This window comes from Cinclus cinclus, chromosome 3, assembly GCF_963662255.1.
Source record: "Cinclus cinclus chromosome 3, bCinCin1.1, whole genome shotgun sequence".
In the NCBI taxonomy this organism is placed as follows: domain Eukaryota; kingdom Metazoa; phylum Chordata; class Aves; order Passeriformes; family Cinclidae; genus Cinclus; species Cinclus cinclus.
This window is the reverse complement of record NC_085048.1, coordinates 4,700,954-4,728,904: the sequence shown is the minus strand read 5'-3', so window position 1 is coordinate 4,728,904 and position 27,951 is coordinate 4,700,954. Positions and strand designations below refer to the sequence as shown.

The following is a 27,951-nucleotide window of genomic DNA, read 5'->3' as shown; positions in this document are numbered from 1 at the left end:
GGGCCTAGCAAGTTTGAAAGTTTGGCAGAGTGGGAATATTTGTATTTTTAGTTCTTTTGATGTATTTTTCCTTTACCTTCTCTGAGTTTACCTTAAATTTCATTAAAGTAATAAATTCACACTCTATTAAGAAAAGGCAATCAGCTTATTGCATACTATAATATATATTAGACATTTCAGCAGTATATATACATGAAAGTTTGGACAGATAGTTAACATTTAGAGATGACAAAATTCTGAGTCCAGCTGTACTGGTGTATCCCAACATGCAAGCAAAATAAATTCAACACCAAAATAATTCAAAAGATATTAGAAAAGCATTTCCCATGACTGATGACCCCACGCAAAATGGATTCTTTTATGTTCACATTTAAGAAAGAAGCAAGTGGGTCCAAGTTTTATGTTTTGATCTAAAGAAATATTCCACTGAAGCCATTTTTCACCCCTACTCATGGAAGATGAGAAGATATAATTTGTTTTACATTCTTCTTCTGACATATTATAAGCAAAGGTTTGCTTTCAATTATCACATTTGGTACAACTTAGCTATTAACACCACTAACTTTTGTAGCACAATGAACAAGAGACTGTATGGATAAAATCTCTAAGGCTGAAATTCAGTTCTGCATACTTTACCTTCATCCACCAGAATCCTCCTGTACCTGAGGAAGTGGCAGAAGAGTGAAAGGCTCTCCCCAGTCCAGGGTTGTATATATATGTACATTTCCCCTTTTTTTTTTTCCTTGTCAATATTTATTGCTGATAAATGACATCAGCTTTGGGGCTGCCCATTGTGCAAGAAGAACTTTTCTTAAAGAAAAGGCGATTGAAAATGAACCAATACAGCTGCATTGTTCTGGATTTTTTATTTTTTTCCTTGTCTCCAGGGTAAGGAAGAAAGAGAAGAAAGAAGACCTGTGCTTTTGCAGAACTTCGACTTCTAGTCTGGTCAGCAAGCTGCAGTGCTAACGTGTTCACAAAATAAAATTTTGAGTTCCCAGCTGGTTGTTTTACAGTTGTCTTGCCTGTTCCTGGCAAAGGAGCTGGATAAAAATTTTTGTGGCATAAGTGAACAACTTCTGACCTGTACTCGGGGCAACACAGTGCTCTTTTCTTCCAAGTGGTTCCTGAACTTTCATTTGCTGAATAAAAACTTATATTCCATTAGCTCACTGAGGCTATGGAAGTGGCCATCACTTTTTACCAGCTCATGTAGTGATAGGACAAAGGGGAATGACTTTAAACTGAAAGGAGGCAGGTTTAGAATAGATATTAGGAAGAAATTCTTGACTGTGAGTGTGGTAAGACACTGGAAGAGGTTGCCCAGAGAAGCTGTCACTGCCCCATCTCTGGAAACATTTGAGACAAGGTTGGATTGGGCTCTGAGCAATCTGGTCTAGTGGAAGGTGCCCCTGCCCATGGCAGGGTGTGGAACAAGGTGATCTTTAAGGTCTCTTCCAACCCAAACCATTCTGTGATTCTGTGATTCTGTGATTCTATGATTCTATGATTCTATGATTCTGTGATACCCTGATTATTGTACACATAACTCACCCCAGATGTTGCTCAAGATTAAGTTATTGTAGAATGGCTGCAGATATTTTATGCCTTCTGTCTTCAGTCTGGGGAGATGTGTGGTATGTGCTCCTCTCTAGGGCAGCATAAAATGGTTGGGGTTGAAAAATCCTTAAAGATCTCCAAGTTCCTACCCCCTGCCATGAGCAGGGGCACCTTCTACTAGTTCACGTTGCTCCAAGCCCTGTCCAACCTGGCATCACTTTGCTCATCCTTCCTTGCAGAATCTTTGTTTCCACTCTCTTATAAGGTATCACAAGTGCAACTTTGACAGGTCCTCACTGCTCAAACAAAACCTTTCTTGTTTCCTTCCATGCAGTCTGTTGGCTATCAGAAGGCATTTAGCATCTGCATGCCTCTTTATTCCTTTCTTGGTTCCCTTTCTCATCCTTGCCTTTGCTGTGGTGTGCTGCACACTGAGCACCCTTTTCACCACACTGGATGGAGATTGCTGCCCAGGCTGCAAGTCAATATTGTCTCACTGTTTCCAGATTTCTGCAGAATTCCTGCAGCTGTCTGCTGTTGCCAGAATTCTAATATTGTATTATAATCCCTGTGTTGAAAAATACAGCTGCCTTTGTTTTTTCTTTGCATAGCACTTAGGGGAAGTTGTCTCTGATAAGGTCTCCCATATCCTTCCATGTTCTCAGATAAAGGCAGAGGTACTTTTTGTATGAAGTGCATGTAACAATTTTGATGAGACCAGGGTTATCACCATCAGAATGCCTCATGAGACACCTACCATAGTTATTAGGATTGCATTTCTATGGACTATGAGGGGAGGCAGTCCAGCAGTTCCAGATTCCCAATGCCCTGGGAGATATTTCCATTATTTTACTCCATCCACCATACTCAACAATTTTCATTACTTCATTACAGTCACCTGAGCTTTATTTGCACTGTTAAAAAGAAATTATGCTACTACAAGTATTTCTTTAAAACATGCCCCACCTGTTTGAATAGTGAAAACCATTTGTTCCTTAAAGGATGACTGTCAGATATGCTGCAATTCATGGTCTGTGGGTGAAATAACTGGGAAGAAATAAAAGATTAACAAAACTGACATCCGGAACTATGGTACAAAGAACAATTTAGCATAGCAATTCCCACTTCCCCTGGGGGATTACCTGAAGGGGTGGGGCAATTTAATTAAAAAAAATAAATTAAGAATTTATTCCATGGGGTTCTGAAAATGAATGTATATTTTTAAAGATCTATGGGAAGTTCTTAAAAAAAGATTAGCTTGAGTGATTTGACTGTGTGAGTTCTCTAGGCCTTGGGTAAACCTAAACTGCAGCAATCTGATTTATCTCAAACAATGAAGGCATATATCCAGTTTCTTCAATTCTTTATTTCCACTGAAGTCAATGACAGTTGAAGTAGCACTTTAGACTAAAATCCATGCAGTTCACTGTGGTTCAGAACATTGCACAGATCTTTTTATTGGCTGTCAGAAAACTTTGCAGACCTAACTTTGTTTGGCAAAAAGGAACATTATTTTTTTCTTCCACACAGTCAAACTCACCTTCCACTCTGGATTATCATTATTATTATTACTATTACTATTATTATTATTATTATTATTATTATTATTATTATTAAGAAGTGACAGAGTCAATAAATCAAAAAGTTGCTTTCAGAATAACTGTACATAAGCACAGTATAATGGAATAATGAAAAAAAAGTTGTTACCCAGAAACTTTTAGAGGCCAAATCCTTCTCTTGTGCTCCGAGAAAGTGATCTGTAAAAAATAGACTGTTCCTGTTTTTCTGTGTGTTTCTAGAAAGTTTGCAACAAGGAGACTTCATGGTTTCCTTGGGTGATAAATTTCATTTTTTCATGGTACTGCTATTCCAGAAAGCTTTTAAAATCTAGCATGCAAAATTGCAGGAGAGATTTTGTCTATGTGTGTAAAAGTCATTTTCATGAAGCCCAAAATGGATTAGCAAATTATTCAGTCAGTACAATCATACCCTTATATCAAAGATCAATACCCCCCTGTGTTCGTGCTCTTTTCAGTCTGCTAAAATGTGGTGAAGCTGAGCACTGCAAAAATGCATAATTTCTATTTTTTAAGCATATAGGGATGGACAATTCAGCTTCACCTTAGATCTAGAAAGTAAGTAGAACTATTTTTCTAAATCTCTGCTTTGAGACATCAAGAATATGACTCCAGGAAAGAAATCTGGGGTAAAACTCATTCCATCTCCTGGGACAACCCAATAGTGCAAGCACTCACATTTCAGCTCGACTTTTTCTTGCAAATAGATAAAACACCCCTCTAAAGTCCCCTTTGGGAAGCAACATATCTAATATATTTAAAATGTTAGATTAGAATAAGAGAAAATACCAGATACAGGTCAATGAGAGAGATGAGCTTCATCCCTTCAATCGTATTTCTCCCATAAACCAAATCAACCAAAGTCTGTTGTAAGTGAATTAGAACAACAGTCTGGAAACCTACACAGAAAGTGAACAGAAAAGAATTCTGTGTGGAAACCATTAGAACAATACTTTTTTTTTTTTTTTCAGATATGTCTTCCTCTGTGAGAGTCAAGCGTAAACCAAACAAAAGCCCAGCTGATCCTCTAGAACAAATCCCTTATTTAAACTAAATCTGGCCAGCAGGAAACAGAGCAAACAAACCACAATGACTTTTCTTAGAATTCAAACTGACTTTTGATATAGGTGAATTGTTAATTTTTATTGATTTTTTAAAGGAAGTGAGAATACACCCCTTTCTCTCTAATAGTGAAAGACACAAAACAGTGCTGACTTAAACTATCACAGATATCTCAAACGTAATGATCATCTGGAGGCATTTATTACTCGTGGATAAAACAGGTTTTATGTTCAATTTACATGGTAATAACTTCAAACATACTTGTCTGAGAAGTACAGGCTATACAAATTGAAGTTTTTAATGAGCACCCCTTTGTTTGGTGCATATATTTGCTGGAAAAAGATTTTCTATAATTTAGAAGTAGTGACAATGTGCGGCCTTTTACTGAAAAAAATCTTTTTAAAAGTGTGAAATTAATACCTTAAAATGCCATATTCCTTAAATGTTTATATATGAGCATTTTAGTCTTTTCATGCATTTGACATAAAAGTATACCAGAGTTGTTGTAGAGACTGCAGAAAAAATGTTGATCTTGTTGTAATGCTGTCCAGTGAGTAGAAAATATCTTGAACCTCTTGCAACAAAAAGTAATGTTAATATGTGTTAGAAAAGAGGAAAATCTGATTTCCAAGACAGTGACTCTCACACAGAACATTCTATTCAACTGGATGCAGCAAGTAAATGAGAAATATTTGGACCTGTGAAAATAAGTATTTATAGAGACTCCACTTAAAATCACAGAATTGAAGAGTCATTTGGAAATGATATTGCTGATTAAATGCCTTTTGACTCATCATAATTCCTAAACCAACTGCATTTGGCCGCAGCCAAACTTCTTTGTGGAGTGACTTCTCACCTTTTTTTGTAGTGGCATAGATTTGACAACAATCCCAAGCTGGAAATTACTTGATAGACGATGAATAGAAGCTACATAACCAGAGGGTATTTTAAATACCCATTCAAATCATATCTTGACTGAGGGGTCTTTCCACACACCTCACTGAATCTGAGCCTTCCACAGGCTGACATCTGCAGAGCTGCTGGATGGGGAGAAAGGTAAGAGGGGGCATTTACCTGCTGGGAAAGACCCTGAGAAAAAGTGCTGCAAAGACAGGCACAGATTCCTGGTTTCTGCATCCTGCAATATTTTTCCCTTTAGAGAGATGCAATGTGATGCGATGTGATAGAAAATGTACACACAGTCCAGAAAGATGACCTTAGAACAAACGGTTCTGTAATGACCATCAGGAAAGGATTGCCAACAAAAAAATATTTCCTGATTGAAACAGATGCACAGCTTTTGCAGCTTTCTGCTGTTGGAAAGTATCCAGCTGTTCACACAAGTATCAGTGATATTTCAGTATGTGCGCTTGTGTTAGTGCTTTCCTATGGTCAAGTCAGGGAAATGCAAATTCAATGCAGTTCTTCATAAATCAGTGAATAAACTCTACTGAGATGTCATAAAATGCAGTTGAATTATGCAGTTGTCTAAATAAAATATAAAACCTGAAATGTAGCTTTCCACTACATTTTCTACTTACATCTAAGAAAGTTATCCCACCAGAAGGAGAGAGATCTAGGTTAGTGAAGACCTCAGTCTCAATGGAGCAGCCCATAAAGAGGCACTTGGCACCATCTCATATAAAACAAGACACCTTTGCATATGAAAGGCTTGTGACTTTCCAAATTTTATCTGGAGCCCTGGCAGGACACCTTGGGGAATGTCAGGAATGTCACAGCTGAGCTAAATGCTTTGAGTAATATGAAAGCCTGAGAAAATTGGGATTGTTCACTCTGGAGAAGAGAAGGCTGCAGGAAGACCACAAACCTTTCAGCACCTAAAGGGGGGCCAAGAGAGCTGGAAAGGGATTTTTGGCAAGGACGTGGAGTAACAGGACAAGGGGTGATGACTTCAAACTGACTAAGGACAGGGTTAGATTAGATGTTAGGAAGAAATTCTTTACTCAGAGGATGGTGAGGCCCTGGTGCAGGTTGCCCAGAGAAGCCGTGGCTGTCTCATCCCTGGAAGTGTCCAAGGCCACATGGGACATGGCTTGGAGCAGCCTGGGATAGTGGGAGGTGTCCCTGCCCATGGCAGGGTGGGGGAATGAGATGATCTTTCAGGTCCTTTCCAACCCAAACCATTATGTGATTTAACAACTCTGTGATTCTGTGAATATTAATTGACTGCTATGAAGGCATATCTGTGCAACCATGAAGGTACTAATTATATCTCTGAAATGTAACCTGAGATTTAGATCCACTTTCAGATTACAATGATATAAACACCATGGCCCAGTTCTATTCTACTCACCCAGACCCTGACCTCATGAAAATCACGTTGGGTTTTACAGTGGGTGGCCCTCAGCTCTCCATAGACTGACATCATTGATGTCTTCACATGTCCCTGTTCCTGCTGAGAGATGGTTCACTTCCTAATGTTCTTTGGTTCTGTACTTCAATTTCACTTTTCCTGAGTTTGAGTCCATCTCCTCCCTTCCCTCTCACCCCATTGTCACCTTTCCTAATTCCATATCCCCCTCTGAACCTAGTTTTGCTTCTAGTCTATCCAAACCACAATATTTCTGAGTGTTCCTATGGCAATCTTGTCTGTATATTGCATTACTGACACAGTAAGTGTGAGAGTCACTGCAACCCAAACTTCCTCTGCCATTTTCCTGGTCATATTTATTGTATTTACTTTTCCATACTCACCCACTTGACATAATTATTCTATTTTAGCCTTGATCCTTTCAGCTGAACACAAGCACGTTCTTATCTTTTTTTGCCTGCAGTTTACATACTAAAGCAGCAGAGTAACTTGTTTCACATTTCTGCTTTGGGTATGTAAAGAGAAATGTAGAAGTTCCCTTTTAAGGACTTTTATACCATAAGACCTCTTCATCTCACAGGCTTGGAACTTGATGGAAGTTTGAAATATTAGATGTGTTTTGTCATTGGCATAGTTTCCACAGATTTATTCATTGTTTTTTTAATAATTTGATTCACAATTTTTCCCTGGATCAGATGAGGTCATTCAAATGCTCCCTTAGTTCCTTTTCGGGCAGAAGTTCCTTATCCATCATCCCAATTCTCTAAATGACTTTTGTGTGATGTTTGTCTTCATGAAGTTGTTGTTAAAATCACAGAATCACAAAATTGCAAAGGACCCTAAAGATCACATAGTTCCAATAGGTAGGGATGAGACCCACTAGGACAGGTTGCTCAGAGCCTCATCCAACCTTGCCTTGAACCTTGATCACAGTTCAAAGATTTATTCAATTACTTCTTTTAGTGTTGGTGGTAAATCTCATCAGCTTTGGCTCCTGCTCTGGAATCCCACTGTTCTATTGCAGTGAAAACCATTTACATGGACATTTACTGCTTTTCCCTGTGCATAAGAAGGGGTTTAAATTTCACTGACGGGGTTATCCCCATGTCTGTGTGGCTTTAGAAGATAAATATAAAAATATTTTACATTGTGACATTCTCATATGACAGACCTGCAGATTTCAGTCTCACAGATCTTTTTCTTTATTTGTCCTTTGCTCTGTGGAAAGCAAACACTTTGGGTCAGTGAAGTACCACTCCCACAGAGTCAGAGAGCATTTACCAGGAAACTTGGTGTTTACCAAAGTAATTTTTCTTTAATATTCCATAATGTACAAGCAGGGCAGTTTTTCATTTGCTCCAAGGATACTTTTTGTGCCAAGCAACAAATCACAAGCTCTGTTTAGGTTATCAAATAATCAAGTTAATGTATATTTACCTTAGAAGAACGTCATCATCTGAGAGCCTGAGTTTTTTCAATTCCTTTCCTTGATTTTCCTTTCTTTTTTTATTTCTTTTCTTTCTTTCTTTCTTTCTTTCTTTCTTTCTTTCTTTCTTTCTTTCTTTCTTTCTTTCTTTCTTTCTTTCTTTCTTTCTCTCTTCCTTTCTTTCTTCCTTTCTTTCTCTCTTCCTTTCTCCCTTCCCTTCCCTTCCCTTCCCTTCCCTTCCCTTCCCTTCCCTTCCCTTCCCTTCCCTTCCCTTCCCTTCCCTTCCCTTCCCTTCCCTTCCCTTCCCTTCCCTTCCCTTCCCTTCCCTTCCCTTCCCTTCCCTTCCCTTCCCTTCCCTTCCCTTCCCTTCCCTTCCCTTCCCTTCCCTTCCCTTCCCTTCCCTTCCCTTCCCTTCCCTTCCCTTCCCTTCCCTTCCCTTCCCTTCCCTTCCCACCCAAACCATTCCTCTGATATTTTCACCAAACCCCACTGCCCATGGTCAGAACACCTGGAGCCTCAGGGCTCTGAAGACTTCCTAGCAGAATAACAAAACACAGAATGACCAATCTGGCCCTGAAATATTCAGTGATGTGATTAAGACCTTTTGTTCTACCATCAAGAAATTGATATTTGCATTTGAAGAAGAAATGCTTATTTTTAGTGACACTGGAGCGTCAACTGCTCAGTTTTCCACCAGAGGGCACTCCTATATTTTCAATGAAGGGAAGGCTGGGAACAAGACTGAGCAGGTTTGTTCGTGCAGTGCAATTCCAGCTGTGACAGGACAAATGCAGGAGCAGAATGACCTTGTTGCACATCTGGGAACCTTCAGTGCCACCTGATGGGACACAGCCAGGCTTCAGAACCCCATGTGTGTCAGGCTGATGCACACAAAATAGATAACCAGGTCATACACACAGTGTCTGATATGGTCCAGTTTAATTAAAGAGTCTGTGTCTTCCTCCTGAGGAACAACAAGGCCACCTGTGTCACCAGAGCTAGTACCAGATTTCAGTATTTTCCTTTGAATATTCCATCCCATACACAGTCCTATGGTTTTATCTTAGCTCACAAAAATTCTCGTTGTTATAAAAATCAAATCACTTCCACAGTTGATGCAGCTTGGGTTGATCGTGTAGTTTTGGTACTCAGCAGTTTACATCAAAGTACAATGCAAAACAAATATCTGCAGTCAACTCTGTAAAAAATGAACAATCTATTGGTTTAGCTGGACTGTGGCCCTGTAAGAAATATATATTTTATGTATATCCCTATGTGTGTGTATATATCCCTATCATATATTGCAGGGCTTTTTAGGCTTTTTTTTTTTTTAGCTTTTTAAACTTCGAATGATTTCCAGTAATTAAGGTAAAATACTTGAATGAAGAAAATCCAGGCACTTTTTTTATTGATGGCAGAAGATAAAGCACGATTTTGTGGAAATAAAAATAAAAAAAGGCAAGGCTCTGAATAAAATGTTCCTGAAAATTAGTAGTTTTATTCATGCATATAGGAGTAAACCAAATTTCTGATTAGTCTGAATTACTTCCTAAAGATGTATTAAATACTGCAATATTTGGAAAAGGGAGTTTAAGGAGGAAATAAGATTCTGGTAATTTAGCCAAAAAAGTAGATGGACAGAGTAAGCAGAGATTGGAATTATGATGCACTGAACAGTTTAGATATTCTGGCACCATGTCAAAAGTGACAGATTCTCACAGCTACTCATAAACTGACCAGGTAAATACTTTGCCCTTCCTCTCAAGTCAGAGTGGAGGAAATCAGGCTGTCACACTCAGCTCTGCTTCTAGGGAACATCTTTGTTAAACTGCACCCAGATGAGACAACTCAGGGCACAGCCAGGCTGAGCTAACACAGGTGTAAGCATGTGTCATTTTTTCAGTTCTTTCTTCTCACTTACATTTTTCCTATGGATACCTTTGGCACAGCTTCTGTCTCCCACATTTCCCCCCCCACCCCAGACTGTTATAGCTCTGCATTCTACAGCTGTATAAAGGTGATTTTGGCAGCCTGGTTATGTGGTGACACCTCTCTCCTGTACTCCTGCAAATTCATCAGCCACTGTCTTCTCTGGCCAAATCCAGCATTCCTAATGTAATCAAAGGGACATCAGGAATATGGATCTCCTATGAATATGTGGTGTAGTAGATGACCTCTGTGCCTTCAGGATTTGAATGTGGGGAAACTGGTTCATCTAATGGGACCAGTCACTTCAATTCTCTGCAGTGTTTTGTGACTACTTATCTTAGAGTGTTTCTTAAACTTCTTCTTTTGACCCACTGCAGAAAATGTCTCAGTGTTTAACTGGCAGCATCTCCAGTATTCACTTCCTGGCTTTTCATCTAGAACCATATTCCTTTGCAGACCCCTCTCCTTCCAGCTCCTCCCCAGCCAGGTCTGCTGTCATCAAAATCAACCTCACTATAGCTACAGGTCTCTTGAACCTACAGATGGTGAAGAAAAATCTGTCCCTGCCAGAGCATGATCCATTCTGCTAGAGTGGCATTCATCTCACCAGGGCTCTACTTCAAAGCCATTCTCCTTATGCTGCTTTCAGAGGTAATGGAGGTACTCTGGGTCTGTATTTCACCTTTTCTCCTTACAGCAGATGCCTGAGACAGGCTGGACAAGCAGATAAGGTAAATGACTGCCTTGACATCACCAATAATTTTTTTTAATGTATTATATGAGTCAAGTCAGTCACTATTTTGTATCTCTTTCTGGGTAAGGTTGAGGAAAACAGTTGTTTAGGGAAGAGATGTAAGGATTTGGATAGTATAATTTTCCTATGATTATGTTTTGGGTCTTAAGGCTGCTGGTTTGGCTCTGGTCAGTAGAGCTGAACTCTGCTTCTTGAACCGTGTCTTCCAAGATGCTGAAGGGCCCTTGGTGTTATTAACCTGTCAAACATGACAAGGCTTTTCTACAAGGTAATGCTATTTGGTCTAAGCCGAAATTGTGTCAAGAACTAAGATTATAAAGACACCAAAAAACCTTTTCAGTGTTCAGACCTGTGTTCTGACTGTATAACTTGTCACTACAGACAGACATGAAAAAAACAATGGAATGTTTTCAGAGGAAAAACTATAATGAAAGGCCTGAAATAAAGAATAGATTCAGGTCCTGCCATGGAGAAAACCTTTATTTGTCCTACTGTAGAATAGCATAGGTGATGTACCAACAGTGAGCAAGAATCCTCTGAAATACACAGGGGAGGTGTTAGACTGCAATGGACATGAATCATCTTCTCATCAGTGTGTTACTTTTGGGGCCTGTTTGATGGTGTCTCTACAGGGTCTGTAGGAATGATTAAAATGAGCTGCATTTCCTCCGTGAGAAGCAATGCAAAATCACACGTCTCCACTTCTTCAGCTGGTTAGCTACTCACAGCGACTTCCTGCACCCATGTGTACACACATCTCCCCTTCCTGCCTGGATCTCGGAGCTGTCTTGAGTGTGCACTGCAGTTATTGATGTGTTTCCTGCTCATGAGGAGGGACAACAGTGGACACACCATATGTATTCCATACAGGTGGAACATTCAGGCATGCTGCACAATTGCTATTTTTTTCTTTGAAACATGCCTGCTGCTTCCCCAGAACTGAACTGATTAATATACTCATTCATATTGATATTCCTGAAGTTTTAATGGGTAAACTCATTTGCTTTGGTTGAACCCAGAAGCTGTGTGGTCCATCTTGGCTAAGCAGAGCCTTCAGTGCTCAACCTGTACAATCTTGTTTCATGTTAACTGGTAATGGGTGGGCCATCTGGCAATTATTGTTTAGCCTAAATGGCATTGTTATTTGCTGTTATTTCCTTAATTTGAGCAGAAAGGCATCCTGTGCATTTTGTATCACTCCTGGCAGGATGAGCCTCTTGCTCCCACCCACTGCCGGTGAAGCAGGTCTGATGCTGCAGTTTGTGAAGGGAACAAAGACAGCAGGGGCTCAGGGGAGATGCTTTATGCAGAGGATGAGATCAGGCTCAGACACTGAGCTGCTCGGGGCGATGCATTATTAAATGCTATCTACTGATACGCTCCTTCTGTAGAAGCCGATTAATGACATCCCACTTTATTATTCCTTATCTTTTATCTCCACCTTGTTTCACAGATGTAGCCGGCAGTACACGGCACTAACCAGAGACCCATGGCACTCATTAGGTGGTGGCTGCTCCTCACAAGTGCCATCAGACGTGCAATTCCCATCCCTGATTTTGCTAACGATGCTGGTTAACACGCTGCTGTGTCGCTGTTCAGGCAACCTAGACAACATGGTCTTGTCAGTCTCAGACTGGCTTATCTTTTACTTATCCTTTCCTTTGACACCCTCCTCTGATAAGCTGGGAGATAAACACATGACAGACTTTGCAAAATATTCCCCCAGCACTAAAATCTTAGCAGTAGCTCTGTAGAGGGGTTTCATCTAACAAGTGCTTCTTTTGACCTGTTTTCTATTTTCTTTGAGCGTTGCAGCTGCAGATCTTAAGGCATGTTTAAACCAGAAACACGATCTTGTTTAGCTGCTACCCGAACCTCAGGAAGTGTTATGTCTTTGTGTGAATGTGGCTGTTTAATTCCAGCAATATATGGTACAGGAAAGTCAAGCACATCCAGTTGTTAAGGTCCTGCTTTTAGCTTTGACACTGTGATTGGAGGGGAGCAGTTACCTGATCTGAGAGAAAACTAACCAGGGGAATATTTTTCTGCTGGGTTAGTTTATGTCAGCAAGAGTTCATCAGGTACAGGACACTTTACTTGAAGATAGCTAAGACTGCTTTGGTTACTTCCCATCACAACCAGATGTGGATTTGGTGAGGAGGGAGAAGAGGGGTGGATTAGGGAAAGGTAGCATCTTAGTACTGGTGGCAATGGTGTGAGTCCTGTGTGACCAAAGACTCAAAGTCCGTCCCTCATCCCAAGTTGCACTTGATCCTGGGAGCTTTATGTTCACCACCAAACCATGGCCTTAAGCACCATATCTGCACATTATTTTGTTATTCCACCATCTCCCTGGTCAGTCTGTTCCAGTGTCTGACTGCTCTTACAGTCAAGAAATTTTTGCTGACATCTAATCTAAACCTATCCTGGCACAACTTGACAACATTTCCTCTTGTCCTGAATTGTCCTGAATTATTTCATTCTGTGGCTGGCTGTCAGTACCAGCCAGGCTGTGGATCATTTTCTGCTGGGTTAGGAAGTGAGATCAATTCAGGTGGCACTGGGGATGATCTTCCTCTTCCAACCTGTGTAACCCACCTCAGGTAACTTCATTTCCATGGTGAGGCCAACAGCATTAACAGCAAAACTTATGGGGAAATTGACAGCAATTTTTTGATACTAAATGACAATCCCAGCAAACTATGGCCAAATGTATTATAGGCAGAGTAATAAATGGGCAGTGCCTGACACTTCAAGCTGAGAAAGTAAGAGGGTTTTTAACATATTACAGCAAGTGCTGGTTTGTGGACAGGATGAGACAGATTAAAGGGTCCCTAAAGACAGCTCAGGGAGAAATACAGCTGCTTAAATCCAAATGTGTGGTCCTAACTGCCTCTGATAGCACTCTGCCATGCTTAGGGAAATCTTTAACTCTTGTGTATACCCCAGTATGGAGAGAGGCGGAGGATTAAAACTTTGATTCTTGTTAAATCAAAATAAGTCACTTCTTGCTCAGTCATTTGTTGCAATTAGCATCTAATTTGGAGACACTTCCCTCTGTGTTAGTCCCTTTGCCCCCTAATGGACAGACTGGGTGCCAAACAGAAGATTGTGGGTGCCACAGTTGGATTTCAGGGTGCAGAACCTCAGATTCTGGAGTATTTCTTTTATCAGCTGGGGCACAGATGTTCTCAGGCACCTCTGTGATCTCAACATGCATCTCCTGAGTATAGACCTGATGTTTTCCAGCTATAAAATGGTAAAATAATAAACTACAAACATGTAAATTATAAATTACTTCTATTTTCTTTAAATTTTGTCTCTCTTACCTGTTCAGCAACCTGATACAGCAGAGCAGAAGGACAGTGACGTAAAGTGAGGAAATCCATCTGAAAATGGCACAGTTAGTACAATATTCATTTCTTCATTGTATGACACTTGTCTAAATAGCTCATCTGTGGCTAAATGCTGCAGGAAAAAATCAATAAGGATTGTTCCCTTACGCATAGAAAAGGCAGCACCTTTCTGCTCAGACAATTAACATTTCAAGTTCCATTTTTTTAAGATCGTTATAAAGGACATCAAATCTGGAGAAAGAGCAAACTGAGTTCTTCCTGCCACAAGGTTTTCCCAACTTCATTAAGGGACATTCTCTTTGTAATGGCAAGAGACATCACACTGCTTTGGCTTAACTGTCCACACCACCATGTTCCTCTTAAACCACTGCACAGGTGAGACAATTTTTGCACTTAGAGATTCCAAACTAATCTTTGGTCAGAAAGTCTCACTAGGTAGGTCCCTTTTAACTGAATTTGTCCTATCCTATCCTATCCTATCCTATCCTATCCTATCCTATCCTATCCTATCCTATCCTATCCTATCCTATCCTATCCTATCCTATCCTATCCTATCCTATCCTAATCTTGTATACTTTTCCACAATGAACCAGGAAGTCCATCATGTGGGACATAATTCAGGCTCTGTCCCAGAGCAGCCAGTTCTCTGCAAGGAGCTCCCTCAGGAGTAAGTGAGAAGGAGGAATTGGAAATAATCCCTTACCACAGGCCTTCCCATGGCATCTTCTTCTTTGCTCTGTATCCATGCTAAAGGTAGGCAGGGTGTCAAGGGTTTCTCCTTGAAAGGTGGAAGGAATCAGGAACAGGATGCTAAGAGGAAAGCCTGCTCTGCTGTGGGGAACCCACTGATCAGAGGAGCTATCAGGGACAAGGCAAACTTCCTTGCAATATGTTAGGAACTGTATATTATAATGGCTTGGAGACTTTTACCAGCACTGCCTAATTGCAACGTGGCCCTTTGGTATCACAGTCAGTCACTAAATATTTCTCATGCCCAAGAAACATCAATAGCTGGGCCTCACATAAAGCAGTGGTTTCAGAGCACATGACACAAGTCTGTGTTTCCAGACATTTCTGGAATGTCCCACTGAGGAGACTCCAGACCCTCTCTGGACAACCTGTTATCTTCTCTCCAGGCTGAACAGCCCCAGCTCCCTCAGCCTTTCCTGGGCAGGGAGATGCTCCAGTCCCTTCATCATCTCTGTCACCCAGCACTGGACACGCTCCAGGAGCTCCAGGTCTCTCTTGTCCTGAGGAGCCCAGAACTGTCCACAGCACTCCAGATGTGCCTCATGGGGTCATCTTGCTCACAGGTCACACTCTTGGGTCATGGACATCTTGTCATCCACCAGGACCCTGAGGTGCCAGAGGTCTCTGTCTCCTCCCCCAGCTCAGGAGCATCCATGGATGTGTGTGTTCAGCTGCAATGGCTGTGCCCTGTTTTAGCACTTTAATCTGAACCACACCTCCCGAGTTTGTTACTTAAACCACCACAACATCTTCTCATCTGAGTGACTCACTGAAGAGAGTTTGTTTTGACAAGATCAGCTCATGAAGGATCCATGCTGATATTTAATACTCTACTGGTTACAAAATGACATGGAAAAAATTTGTTCCATTATCTTCCTGGAGATCTAAATTAGGCTTATTGACCTTTATTCCCTGGGTCAGATGTGTGATGATGGATTTTTAACTTATTACACTACTTCTTTGCTCTTATGAGTGACGGAGGAATGAGTTCTTGCGGTTCAGGTTGCAGTGGAAGGCAACAGAAATCACTACAGGGAAGACATTGAGAGGCTGGAGTGCATCCAGAGAAGGACAAAGGAGCAGGGGAAGGGTCTGGAGCACAAATCTGATGAGCAGCAGCTGAGGGAGCTGGGAAAGGGGCTCAGCCTGGAGAAAAGGAGGCTCAGGGGGACCTTCTCACTCTTTACAATTCCCTATAAAGGGGTTGCAGCCATGTGGAGGTCGGTCTTTGCTCCCGAGTAACAAACGATAGGACAAGAGGAAATGGCTTCAAGCTGTGCCAAGGGAAGCTTAGATTGGATATTGGCAAAATTTTTTTTCACAGAAGGAGTTGTCAAGCATTTGAACAGGCTACTCAGGGAGGTGCTGGAGTCACCACCCCTGAAAGCGTTCAAGAAATGTGCAGCTCTGGTTCTTAGAGACATGGTTTAGTGGTGGACCTGGCAGTGATAGGTAAATGTTTGGACTCAATGATCTCAGAGGTCTTTTCCAGCCTTAATGATCTTGTGATTTTTTGACCCACTCTTCATGGTAAAGGAGCCTTTAGTGAGTGAGGGCAATGGTTCTGCCTGCTTCCTTATTGAAAACAACACTGGATTAACTATTGCAATACAGTCATTCTTACTTGGTGCTAATTATTTCAGAGTGTAGTAAGCCATGTTCCAACACTCACACCTATGCCCTGGAATTGTTTAATTTACTTTTACAGCTGTCTCCAGTTGAGAGGGCAGTATGCCATGGAGGGAAGAAGTGGTGGAGATGAATGAGGAAAAAAACAACAACCCAAATAATAAGCACATAAGGGTTGTGAAATCAAACTTTTAACTTAATACTTGTCTTTCACACGAGAAGAAATGACACTGGAATTAAGGAGTCAGAAATGTGCGATGAAATGATTCTGTGCCAATGACTCTGGGGCTTGAAATCTTAATTATGGTAGCAGCCTCCTTACTAAAAGGGGACTGGAATGTGCAACCTTTTTAAGGTGAGACTGAAATAATATTCAGCCCCATTGTTAACTGCACAGAAGAACACCTGTTTCCCAAAAATCACAGAGTGGGGATTGCAGGTTATTTAGTTAATTGTTATTTCTCTCTGAAAGGCAGTCTGATGGAGGGTTGTTAGCCTGAGTTCTGTTTTGCTTAGGAAATCTTCTCACATAACCTGTTTCTGTTCATGCTGCTAAATATTTAGGCTCCCTTCAACACCTAATGCTAATAAAGTCACAACATTGGTGAAATTTAGAGAATTTTATTTTACAGTAATAAGAGAGAATGAAAGTTATGATGGACTGCTCAGTAAAGAATGAGAAATTTAATGACTGATACAGCAAAAGAAGATATTAAAAAAAAATTGGAACACAAGTCTACTTGTTATGAAATACTAAGTTTCCAAATGCAGGGACCTTCCCCCTTTTGACTATCTGTTATTGTGAATTAAGCCCTTATCTCAGACTGTCCTTTTTTCTTTTTATTTTTTTTTTTACAGGGCAGGTTTGGTTACCTGGATTTAAATGTAATATTATACTATAAGCAGTATCCTAAACTTAAATTTACTACATTTGGTTTGGTTTTTTGGGGCAATTTTTTGTGTTTTTTCACAACTGAGCATTTTACAGTAGAACATATGTCAGCAACAGATTCTAAACCAGAATAGATCTAGAGGAAACTGCTCTGCCCTCCTAATTTCTTTTAAGAATTACATATTTCAAGCAATCCTGTTTGTCTTCTGGTCCTGTTAACAGTACAATAGTTTAAGTTTTCAGTCAAGTTAAAAGTAGTTGCATGACCAAGCACTATTCATCTATGCTAAGAACATAAACATATGGAACCACAGACCTTTAAAAAATGATTTTTAGATAATATTTTGAGAAAAGAAAGATGAGAAAAGCTGATAATTAAATATGTCTGGCAAACAAATGCCAACTTTAAATTAAGATTTTTACCATGTTCTGGATCATTATATAAATAGAATATGTACATCATCCTTCCTACAGATTTTTCTTGTGTGAGTCACTGTACTGAAGTCAGTCCTTCTGCATATATTGGAGAGGCAGGGTGGAAATAGTGTTTGTGGAAGAATTCATTAAGGAGATGGATGTCCAGGAAGGTAAAAGCTGAGCCTGTTATTTTATTCCAGTTTTGCATTATCAGGAGCAGAGCAGTGGACTTGACGAAGCTCTGGGTACATCCTGGACACTTTTCCAGGAGTGTTGGGAAAAAGCATCTTCAAACTTTCAAGGGTTGGCTGAAAACAATTTGAAACACAAAATTAATCATGAGAGAGAAGTGGAACCCTGCAGCATGTCCTTTCAGAATAATTTTCATTAACATTATTTTCTCTCTAATGTTTTCCTCTCTGTTGCCATTTATTCCCCAGCAGCATCCAAACTACTAATTTGACCACACATAGAAAATAAGTGGCTCTCTCAAGAAGATTTCCCACTTACCCATAAAGGCGTTTTAAATCTCTCTTTCTTTATGCTACAGTCTGTGGTGAGAATTTAGTTAATTCCATAACTGAAGATAGGAATTAAATTTTGCATTGTGAAATTCAGACCATATGTTTTTATTTCCTGTTAGAATTGTAAAATCTCAGGTTTGCCACTTGCTCTTATCAAAGGTGTTGCTACTTCTGTTTGATCTGCCACCATTGTTCAAAGGATGAAGAAGAAAAAAGTAAAATCGTCCCCTCCTTCCCTAGAATTTCTTAGGTTCATGGATGACGTTTATCTCTCCTGGGCATGGAAAAGCATTACCTCACACAGGTAAAGAGGACAGCATGGTGAAATGTGATTCTCTGATAGTGATTTTGGCCTAGTATTTCAGCAAATTATTTTTTTAAAAAATCAGTTTGAATGAATTAATTTTTGCTTAAGGCTTCTTTTAAGCATCAGCTTTACCAGGTCAAAATTAAAATGCTTGGAACTTACTGCATAATCCATCCTCACAAGCACTGGGGCAATCCCCACACGGTTCTCCCTCCTTGTAGGGTGTCTTCATTGAATTTATTAGGTTTCCCCTAAAACGTCAATGTTACCAAAATCAGCAATGAAGTCACTATATCATATCTGAGAGGAAAACTAATTATAAAGATGTTTAGATTTACACTCAGCTACGTATGTAACTTACTGCTACATTTACCCTTGGTGTTTGGTTATATGTCAATCAATTTTTACATGTGTGCTGGGTTTATTTGGAGATGCTTTGGCAGTGGGCAGAAAGGGGAGGAATTTGCAGGGGTGGCTTTTGTGAGAAGACACCAGAGGCTGGTTGTATTGCAGACAGGGCCAGTGTTGGCCAGCTCCAAGTTGGACCCCTGTGATGATGATAGTGGCTCTGTGGTAACACATTCAAGGGAGGGTAAATTCTGCATGCAACAGCAGAAGCAAGGAATGAGAATATGTGAGAAAAATCACTCTGCAGACATCCAGATCAGTGCAGGAGAGGCAGGAGGTGCCCAGGCACTGGAGCTGAGATTCCCTGGTGCAGCCTATGGAGAGGCAGCTGTGTCCCTGCATCCCATGGATGTCCATGGGGATGCAAAGGTCCACCTGCAACCTGTGGAGGACCCACAGGGAAGCAGGAGGATGCCTGAAGGAGGCAGTGATGCCATGGGAAGCCCTCAGTGGATCAGGCTCCTGACTGGACTATTGACCCTGTAGGGGACACGCTTTGCAGCAGGCCAGTCCTGAAGGAATGGAAGCATGGAAGGAATCCATGCTGGAGCAGTTTAGGAAGAACTGCAGCCTGTGGGAAGGACCCACACTGAAGCTCATGGAGGACTGTCTCCAGTGAGAAGGACTCAGAATGGAGTGGGGCAAGAGCATGGGGAGGAAGGAGTGCCAGAAATGGCACATGATGAACTGACCAGAGCCCCCAGCCCCATCCCATTGTGCTGCTGAGGGGGAAGAGGTGGAGAAAATCAGGAGTTGAGCTTGGGAAAAAGGCAGGGGCTAGTAGAAGGTGCTTTAGATTTCTTTTTAATTCTTATTATTCTAGTCTGTTTTGATTAGTAAAAAATTAAGTTCATTTTCCCAAGATGAGTCTCCTTTTTCCATGACAGTAACTGGTAAGTGAACTCCCCTGACCTTATCCTGACCCATGAACTTTTTGCCATAATTTTTTAACTACTCCATCCTGTTGGGGAGAAGAGTCAGAGAGGCTGGGTGAGATACTGATGGTCAGTCAAGGTCAACCCACAACATGATATTTTGAATGTGGAAATTAATTTTAGGCACTATTTGAAATTGTCACTTTACCTTAACATTCCCATTTAAGTTTTTCTGTATTAATTAGTCTTCACTGTCCTGTACATATTGGTATGCTTTTCTGAACCGAGATTTCAAGTAGAACATGCAAAGTATTAACTATTATGAAAATTAGGATTTTTAGGCAAGTGACATTTAATCTGAAAATTAGTGTCCCTTTTACATATTTTATGCTTTTTCTTGTTTGACAACTCTTTTCATGAGTATGTTTCTGTCTTTTCAGACTCCTAATACAGCCTTCAGACCTGTTTCTCAGCTATTGGTGATGTGCCCTGTTACAAATTTCACCAACCCCTGGATAATTTTGATAATGTAAGAAGTGCCACAATCACAATCCATACGTACGTGGGGCAGTACTGGCAGACGTAAAAGTAACTGTATGTAGTGTTGCTGCAGAAAGCAAATCCACATCCAATTTTATAAGAATTGTGCCAAACCATCTGTAGGTATAAGAATAAAAATCATGGGAGTATGAAAAATATATATTTGAAAATAATTTAAAAAAAATGCTTCACAGAAATGTTTGCAATGATGTTAAGTCACTTTATTTACCCTTTATAGTAAAAATATGAGCCCTATTTTACTGAAAATCTACTTTCACCTCTATTCAATCAAAAAATATTGGGACTATAACAATAATGATTCAAGACTCATTTTTATAAAACCTTTGATTTGGTATTTATGTCTTAATTTGATTGAAACAGTTAATATGCAATGATGATGCAAAATTTTCTATCCTGTGTTTTGTTCATGTACCATAGAAGTTCAGGATAAGTCACTGTCCAGCTCTTCTGAGTCAAAAGAATTCTGTTGATTGCAACAAACCTATTTATATTTCCTTGCTGATACTTTAATAACCCTGTTTTCCCAGCATCTGGGCAATTTTCAGATGTTAAACAAATAAGTTGTTACTTCCTGAAGTCTTGAAATACCAGTGTCTTTACTCCTTACTCCTACATACACTTAGAGTATTATTTTAATTTTAATTTTGTTACTTTATCTATTATTTTCATTCTAATTCTGTTACTTTGGAAATTTCCATCTTGTTCTATTAAAATAACTCTCATTTTTCCATTGTATTTATTTCCTTTAAAGATGAGAGGGTAAAGCTTGCTAACATTTATTTTTTCAACATGAAATAGATCTCTATCTATCTATCTATCTATCTATCTATCTATCTATCTATCTATCTATCTATCTACCTACCTACCTACCTACCTACCTACCTACCTATCTACCTATCTACCTATCTACATATAAATACATCTACCTGAGTGTAATGGCCAAACATAACACCTTTTGTTTTTGCCCCAAATCCATATTCAAAATTTTTCTCCTCATTGTACCAGGCCTGAAGAACATCTGACCATGGGAAGGGGGCAGAGGACATGAAGAGATTTTCACCACATAGTACATCTGAAAAGAGAATGGTGCTGAGAAATGCGTAGAGAATACACAGATGAGAAAAAAAAACAACCAACCAAACAAAAAAAACCAGCAAAAGATGGGATGATTTCCACAGAAATTCTCATACTAAATGGGGCAGCAGGATGTTGTTTTTTTTCCAGTTGAGTGACCTCACCCTTTGGAAATACTGAAGGTGTCACTTGACCAGTTTGCAGCATGGCCTGTTTGGCTGGTGGTTGGTTTTTGGTAGAACATAATTCTGTATGACTCTAGGAACACCTGTACAGGTGCATCACAGGCTCATGACTGTAATTTTTTTTTTTGTAATTTGGAAGTTGCCAACATAATCCTTATCCAGGTCACAGTCTAGTAATCTTGGGAAAATCCCAACAATCCAAATTTTACTCCTGGCACACAATACAGTGTTTATACTGCCTTTATCTGCTGTTTTTATTCAGGTCTAACCCCACTGCATTGATCCTCAAATAGGATTCACCCTGGCAAGAAACAGGATTTGGATTTTAGGAAAAAAATATTGACGGGACTATCCACATTTTAGACATGATATGGGCAGAAGTCACTCAACAGCACGCTGGGCTGTTAACATGGTACAGCTATAAATTCAATATCCAGTGACTGACTGAAATGTTAATCTGAACCTCAAAGGCAGTTTTGGGTTCAGTTTACTAGGAGATTAAAAAATTCTAAGTCTGGTCTGAGAAACTAGGCTTAGCACCACCAGCCAGTTTTAAACATTTGCCTTTTGCCCCCTCCTTTCCAGACATTTCAAACCAGCACACCTAAACTGGTTTCTGCACTTAACTATCTCTAGATCTCTAGATTAACTTTTTTTTTTTTTGATGGATATTTTAGGAGAATATGCTTTATCATTAGGATTTAATTTTTTCATCTGCTGTAGAAAATGGGATATACCTATGTAAAACTGGCATGAGAATGGGCTGAACTTTTCTCACTCACTGGGAGATTTCTATATAGTAATTTCCCAATGTCACATGAGTGTGACTTTGTTCAGTTCTACTCATGCTTCACTTACTGGTTCTCCTCAGATTAGGTGGACTGTGCCTCAAAGTACATTGATTGGCCCAATTTTGGGCATTCTCTGCAGCTGGAGGACACCATTCCTTCACAAAAGAAGAGAACATCAGTCACATACCTATGAATAACCCCTCATAAAGGAGCAACATTTAGATATTGCATTTATATAAGAAAAAAAGACAAATGCAAAATCCTTTTCATCCCATTTTTTAGGGGGAGAGGTAGGTAGGAGCAAAGTTACTGTGCACCAAGGGAACAAAAACTGTGAAGCCTGATGAAGAATGCATCAGAAAGAAATCAGTTATGCTATGGATCTTTCTTCTCCTTTTAATTTTACTTCAAAAGAGACATAACTGTGGCTACACCACCAAATTTTCTGGTTTTTTTCTTCCACCTGCCCAGCCTTATGTTTCTCTTGGTGCTGGCTGTGCCTAATCCTTAGGAAAGGTCTGGAGGAAGAATTTGTGTCTAAATAAAACAATGTGACCCTGCATACAGTCCTGTATCTCTCATAGAATTCAGTACTCATTAAAAATAGATTTACAGCACACAACTTACCATCTTCATCATGTTGCTGGCAGTTGGTTTTACTCCTCTCCTAAGGGCATTATGTCTGTCAACAATCAGTTTTTGCTGCTCTGCTCTGTTGCTTGACAGAGCACTGAGAGCTTCAGTTTCCTAAATTGAAAAAAAAAAAAAAAGTTGTTTTATTTCAGTGTTACTAAATCCTGTGTAGGAAATATTAAAATACCAAAATTTTATTATGAACTAAGGAGATGTTCCCTGTGGGGGAGGAAGGACTGTGGTCTGCTTTGTCACCTAAGTGTCTCCAGGGAGGTTTCCACGTGGAACAACATTTCAGTGGCTCCACAGTGTAGAGCTTAGCAGTAATAACACTTATTCCTGCATTCTATCTTCCAGCCCTCTATGGAGTGGAGGATTGAGATATCCTGGAATGCCTCTGTGCCTGTAGACTTGTACACTTAAGGCAACAGAACCAGATTTATTAACCAGTATTATAATTTCCTAATGAGGTTTTATGGAAAGAGGATCTGAAAATCATCTGAATGTATGAACTGTGTTTATGATGTGTTTCTCTTCTGTGTAGTTTTAAACATTCCTATCTATGTTTTTTTATTGAAGAAATTTGTAGTTTATTCACAGGATCATCTCAGGGCTCTTGTGGTACTTCATCAGGACATCCCATTCAACAGAAAATATTTATACCTTTCACACCATAGATTTTCTTGCAATTCTGTCATAAATGATAAAATTTCTCATGCTTTTCAGATGTTCTCTAATTAAGAAATAGCCATGTGAAGAACTCGGCCTACTCTTTACACCCATTCTCAACTAGTCAAGACTGCAGCATTGAGAGGAGAAATTGAAGAATTAGGGGGAAATGCAGTCAAGCCATCAATCACATCCAGTCCTTCTGGTGCAGAAGTAGCAAACTACAGATTTCAGACTAAGTTTGGGTTGGGAGGAACCACTCTGTGTGTGCATTCAGGGTGTTAATTTAGCTATTTGAGGGAAATCAGGGATATGGGCTGAGCAGATGGGACTGTGAGCAAAGGGTGAGGCAATACCTCAGGACCTGTTGGATGAGAAAGGAAGAGGGGTAGGCAGATTATGCCTGTAAACATGTGTGAAATTAATGGAAAAAGTGCTGGATCTTTAGGAGGTTTGGATTATTGGATTTGTGTAGGGAAAATTCTGGAAAATACAGTTATCTCTGACCCAGTTTGAAAGTAATACTGAATCTTTAGATGTTTTATTGTGCAAATGGGGAACCAGACAACTGCTTTGAAATGAAGCAGACTTCAAGGAAAAATGCTTTCCAGAATCTAAATATCTCATTAGACACTTTCTGCATATGTTTGGTGGGCACAAGAAAAGCCATATACAAGTGCCCACCCAAATTTTACAAATAGATATGTATTTTACCTGCCCAGTGGATGGAGGCAGCACAGCTGTGAGACACAGGAACACCACTGGCAGAAGCATCTCTGAAAAGGTGAGAATGAGGAATTAATTTATTTTTTATAGAGCTTTCATTTCTCTGAATACAAAATACATCTTTCTCCTGTGTGTTTGCTGCTTTTACTCAAGTTCCTTCCTTCCTTCCTTCCTTCCTTCCTTCCTTCCTTCCTTCCTTCCTTCCTTCCTTCCTTCCTTCCTTCCTTCCTTCCTTCCTTCCTCCCTCCCTCCCTCCCTCCCATCCTCATCCATCTTTAGAACTAAGATAAAATTAATTCCCTCCTCTTCATTTCCAAATTTCTATGAATCACCTGTTTTTTACATCTCATACTTCCTGCTCTAGCCCTGATGGAATATCTCCACAGGTATTTTTGCTGCCCTTCCTACAGGAAGCCTATTGCTATTTTTCAAACTGCAGGGTGGACTGGGATGCTGCTCTTAGCTCATTCCTGGTTCTAGGTGAGTCTGAAAATTCCCCTGCTCCCCTTTGCCTTCTCTGACTGGAGTGCTTGGGTTGAAATGGGAATTAGAAACTGAGTCCATGTAATCTCTACAGTCAGGTGTGAGAGTCAGGATTCAAAACCCGTTCAAAGTTTGATGACCAGCACTGTGAAATCTTGCGTGTGAGCTGAGGCAGAACTGGGAAAGACCTGTTTTAGGAAGCTTTTCTGTTTTATCTGTTTTAAGACAAATCTTGATTATATTACAAGTAATAAGAAATGGCAACAGAAATTAGAGCCTTCTAGAACATTGTGATTCTTGGTATTTCCTGTGCAGGGCCAGGACTTTGATGATCCTTGTGGGTCCCATCCAACTCAGGTTTTTCTACAAATATCTGATTCTCATTGAAGAAGAACCCACCAGAACCTGGACTCCAAGACTGCACTTGCCTGGGAGGTTCAAAGCACACTCCAGTGACCCAGGAGGTCACTGCAAAGTTCAAGTATCTGCAATCAGTCACACAACTTACATTCAGCTTGTTTCTGCTCACCTACCTCTGGCAGGCAAGCAGGTGACTAGAGTGGAATTTACTTGTTCTGGCGATTTTCCCAGCCTCCCACTCTGAGGGAATTTATGGGCATGTTACCACAGAGGTACATTATTAGCTTAACTTGTTTGGTTTTGAGGGGCTGCTGATTTTGGTTCTAAATTATTCTTGGGGAGAGGCCAGTAGGGTTTGCTGATCCTTTCATATTCAGCAAAGCCCCTTTACCTTGAGGCAACCAGTTTATATAAAACACAGGATGCTCTGGAGAGCACTGATACTTGTGGAGAACACATGCTTAAGAAAACTATTTTTTTCCAGGTGTTACAGCAAGGCACCAATTCTTCACCAGTTTCTCACCTTGCACTGGGGGTGACCCACAGTGTCCAGCCTTAGGGATGCTGCTCCAGCTCTGCTGAACAACAAAGCCCATGGACTGTGACTATGGGCAGCTGGAGCTCAGAGGCCAAAAAACTGGAAAGACTGGTCACATCTGTCCAGCTAAACTCTCACAGCTGTCAAAATAGGGTGGTTTATTCCAAGCATTTGTATTTGAGGGAAGATCTAGTTGATCCAGAGGAAAATATAGGGATACTTAACAGAATGAGTAATTGATCTCCTGTTCTTAATATTGCTTTATGTCCCTTACTTTTAATTTTGACATCGCCTGTCCCTCTTTGAAATGTTTTAGAATCACAGAATTTGTTTTCTTATTAGCTACTCTGATGTATGTTTCTCAGAGCCATTACAAAACTTTGAGCTTCATCTGACTTAGGTGTTTTTCAACAAAAGGTTATATTCCCAATATCATGAGAAAGAATGCTTTTCACTTAACTACTAACTAGAAAGTAAATAGAATTGGGGTTATTTTTAGCTGTACTCAAGTTACAAGCAAAAATATGTATTTGAGGGCAAAATATGATGAGATACAAATAAAAACAATCCTTTTTGCATGTAAAGCACATTTTAAAGGAAAAATAACTGAAATTCTGAGGCTTTTCATTTTGAAAACCAAGCTGAAGAAGCTAATTTAGAGACATGGGCAAAGTATTCATTCACTGTAATATTTTCTATGAATTAACTTACAATTAAATATAATTGGTAATTTAATACATGATACAAGTTTCAAAATGCCATTGGAATGCTTTTTAAGACCCAGTGGGTTTCCCACTCCAAGATATTAACATACTTTTGGCAATCCCACTGATTTCAACCAAATGCTTACAGTTTATGAGATGTAAATTTAATTGCTCTGCATTAATTTCTAGGCACTGGTCCTAAAATCAGTCTCTCTCTCCCCCTCCCCTGTTCCCCCTCAATCAAACATAAATCAGGACATGTGCCAAGTCTTACTGACTTTCCTGCAAATCCATCTGTATACTGGGATCTGCCACTGAAAGATGGTGCTTTAGCATCCTAGTTTGTATGAGTTTGGCAAACTCATGTGAATATGTCTTTTCCGTCTCTTCTTCAAAAATAAAAAAAATAAAAATTGTGTATCCTAAATTATTCATTTAATTGAATAACCATTGCAAAAAAGAAGAAAAAAATCCCAAATATTTTTTATTATCCTTGAAAAAGACTTGAAACAGAATAAAGTTTCTGTCACTGCACTTGTACAGCATTGTTGCACAAAGGCTACTTAGCAGCCACTTTACAAGAGAGGAGTCAACTAAACAAGGTGGTAATTTCCCCACTCTGAAAATAGGTGGTGGTAGAAACATGAACCAATAGAACTTACTGAGCTGAATATATATCCCATTCAATGTGTTTTACTGTCTCTCTGTCCCTTTCTCTACATACATATAATTTACTAAGATGCTGTTTTCTTGATATAGGTGGCTTTTCTTTTATTTTTGATTGCTCATCCATTTTCCCTACCTTTTTGTTTTAACTTGCATTACACTATTGCTTATATAATCCTTATTTTTCACTGAATGAGATACTCTTCTGTGACTGCCCTAATTTTTTCAGGAAGTCTTCTGATGATAAGTTGTGTTTTAATACATGAAAAAATCACAATATTTTAAGCCAACAAATCAAGACAAATCCTACCTTGTGTTTCCAGGAAGATCAGAAGTTTCTTCCGTCCTTCAGGTAGCTGTGGAATTGGCTGGAATTCTTCACTGGAGGGTGATTTATAGCTCTCCTGTTTCCTGATAGGACAAGGTGATTCAATGTCACAGGTATTACAAAATTCAGGTAGGGACCAGAGAGAGCAGCGTATTTTTCAAGTGCAAATTCATCCAAAAAGGGAGTTGTTTGCTTGTGTTCCATTTTAATTTCCTCTTACTTCTTGTACTGGAAGAGATGGAATAGTCTGAAATGATTTTTGGATGTATTACATCTTAAATCTGAGATTTGCAGTCACTGGCATCATGGGGTACAATGCTCTCTGCTAATGATTGGCATGTCCAGTTGTAGTAACATTTGATCCTTATCTTCAGCAATGCAAATAAACTCAGCTGGCTACTGAGCTGATGATGATGATGATGATTATTATTATTA

At 39.8% G+C, this 27,951-nt stretch overlaps 1 protein-coding gene across 1 annotated transcript in view; it reads right to left on the bottom strand.

Moving 5' to 3' along the window:
• The window catches only part of LOC134041509 (cysteine-rich venom protein natrin-2-like), a 33,891-nt gene extending 6,227 nt beyond the window's left edge, over window positions 1-27,664 (bottom strand). Inside the window, exons 1-7 of the mRNA XM_062488308.1 lie at window positions 27,499-27,664; window positions 24,426-24,487; window positions 23,037-23,156; window positions 22,477-22,564; window positions 21,286-21,431; window positions 20,361-20,455; window positions 18,678-18,766 (exon numbers count right to left, since the gene is read on the bottom strand). Of these exons, the coding sequence (XP_062344292.1) occupies window positions 18,678-18,766; window positions 20,361-20,455; window positions 21,286-21,431; window positions 22,477-22,564; window positions 23,037-23,156; window positions 24,426-24,485 (598 nt within the window). The 5' untranslated portion in view covers window positions 24,486-24,487; window positions 27,499-27,664. The remainder of the gene's footprint in view (window positions 1-18,677; window positions 18,767-20,360; window positions 20,456-21,285; window positions 21,432-22,476; window positions 22,565-23,036; window positions 23,157-24,425; window positions 24,488-27,498) is intronic.
• Window positions 27,665-27,951: the final 287 nt, after the last annotated feature.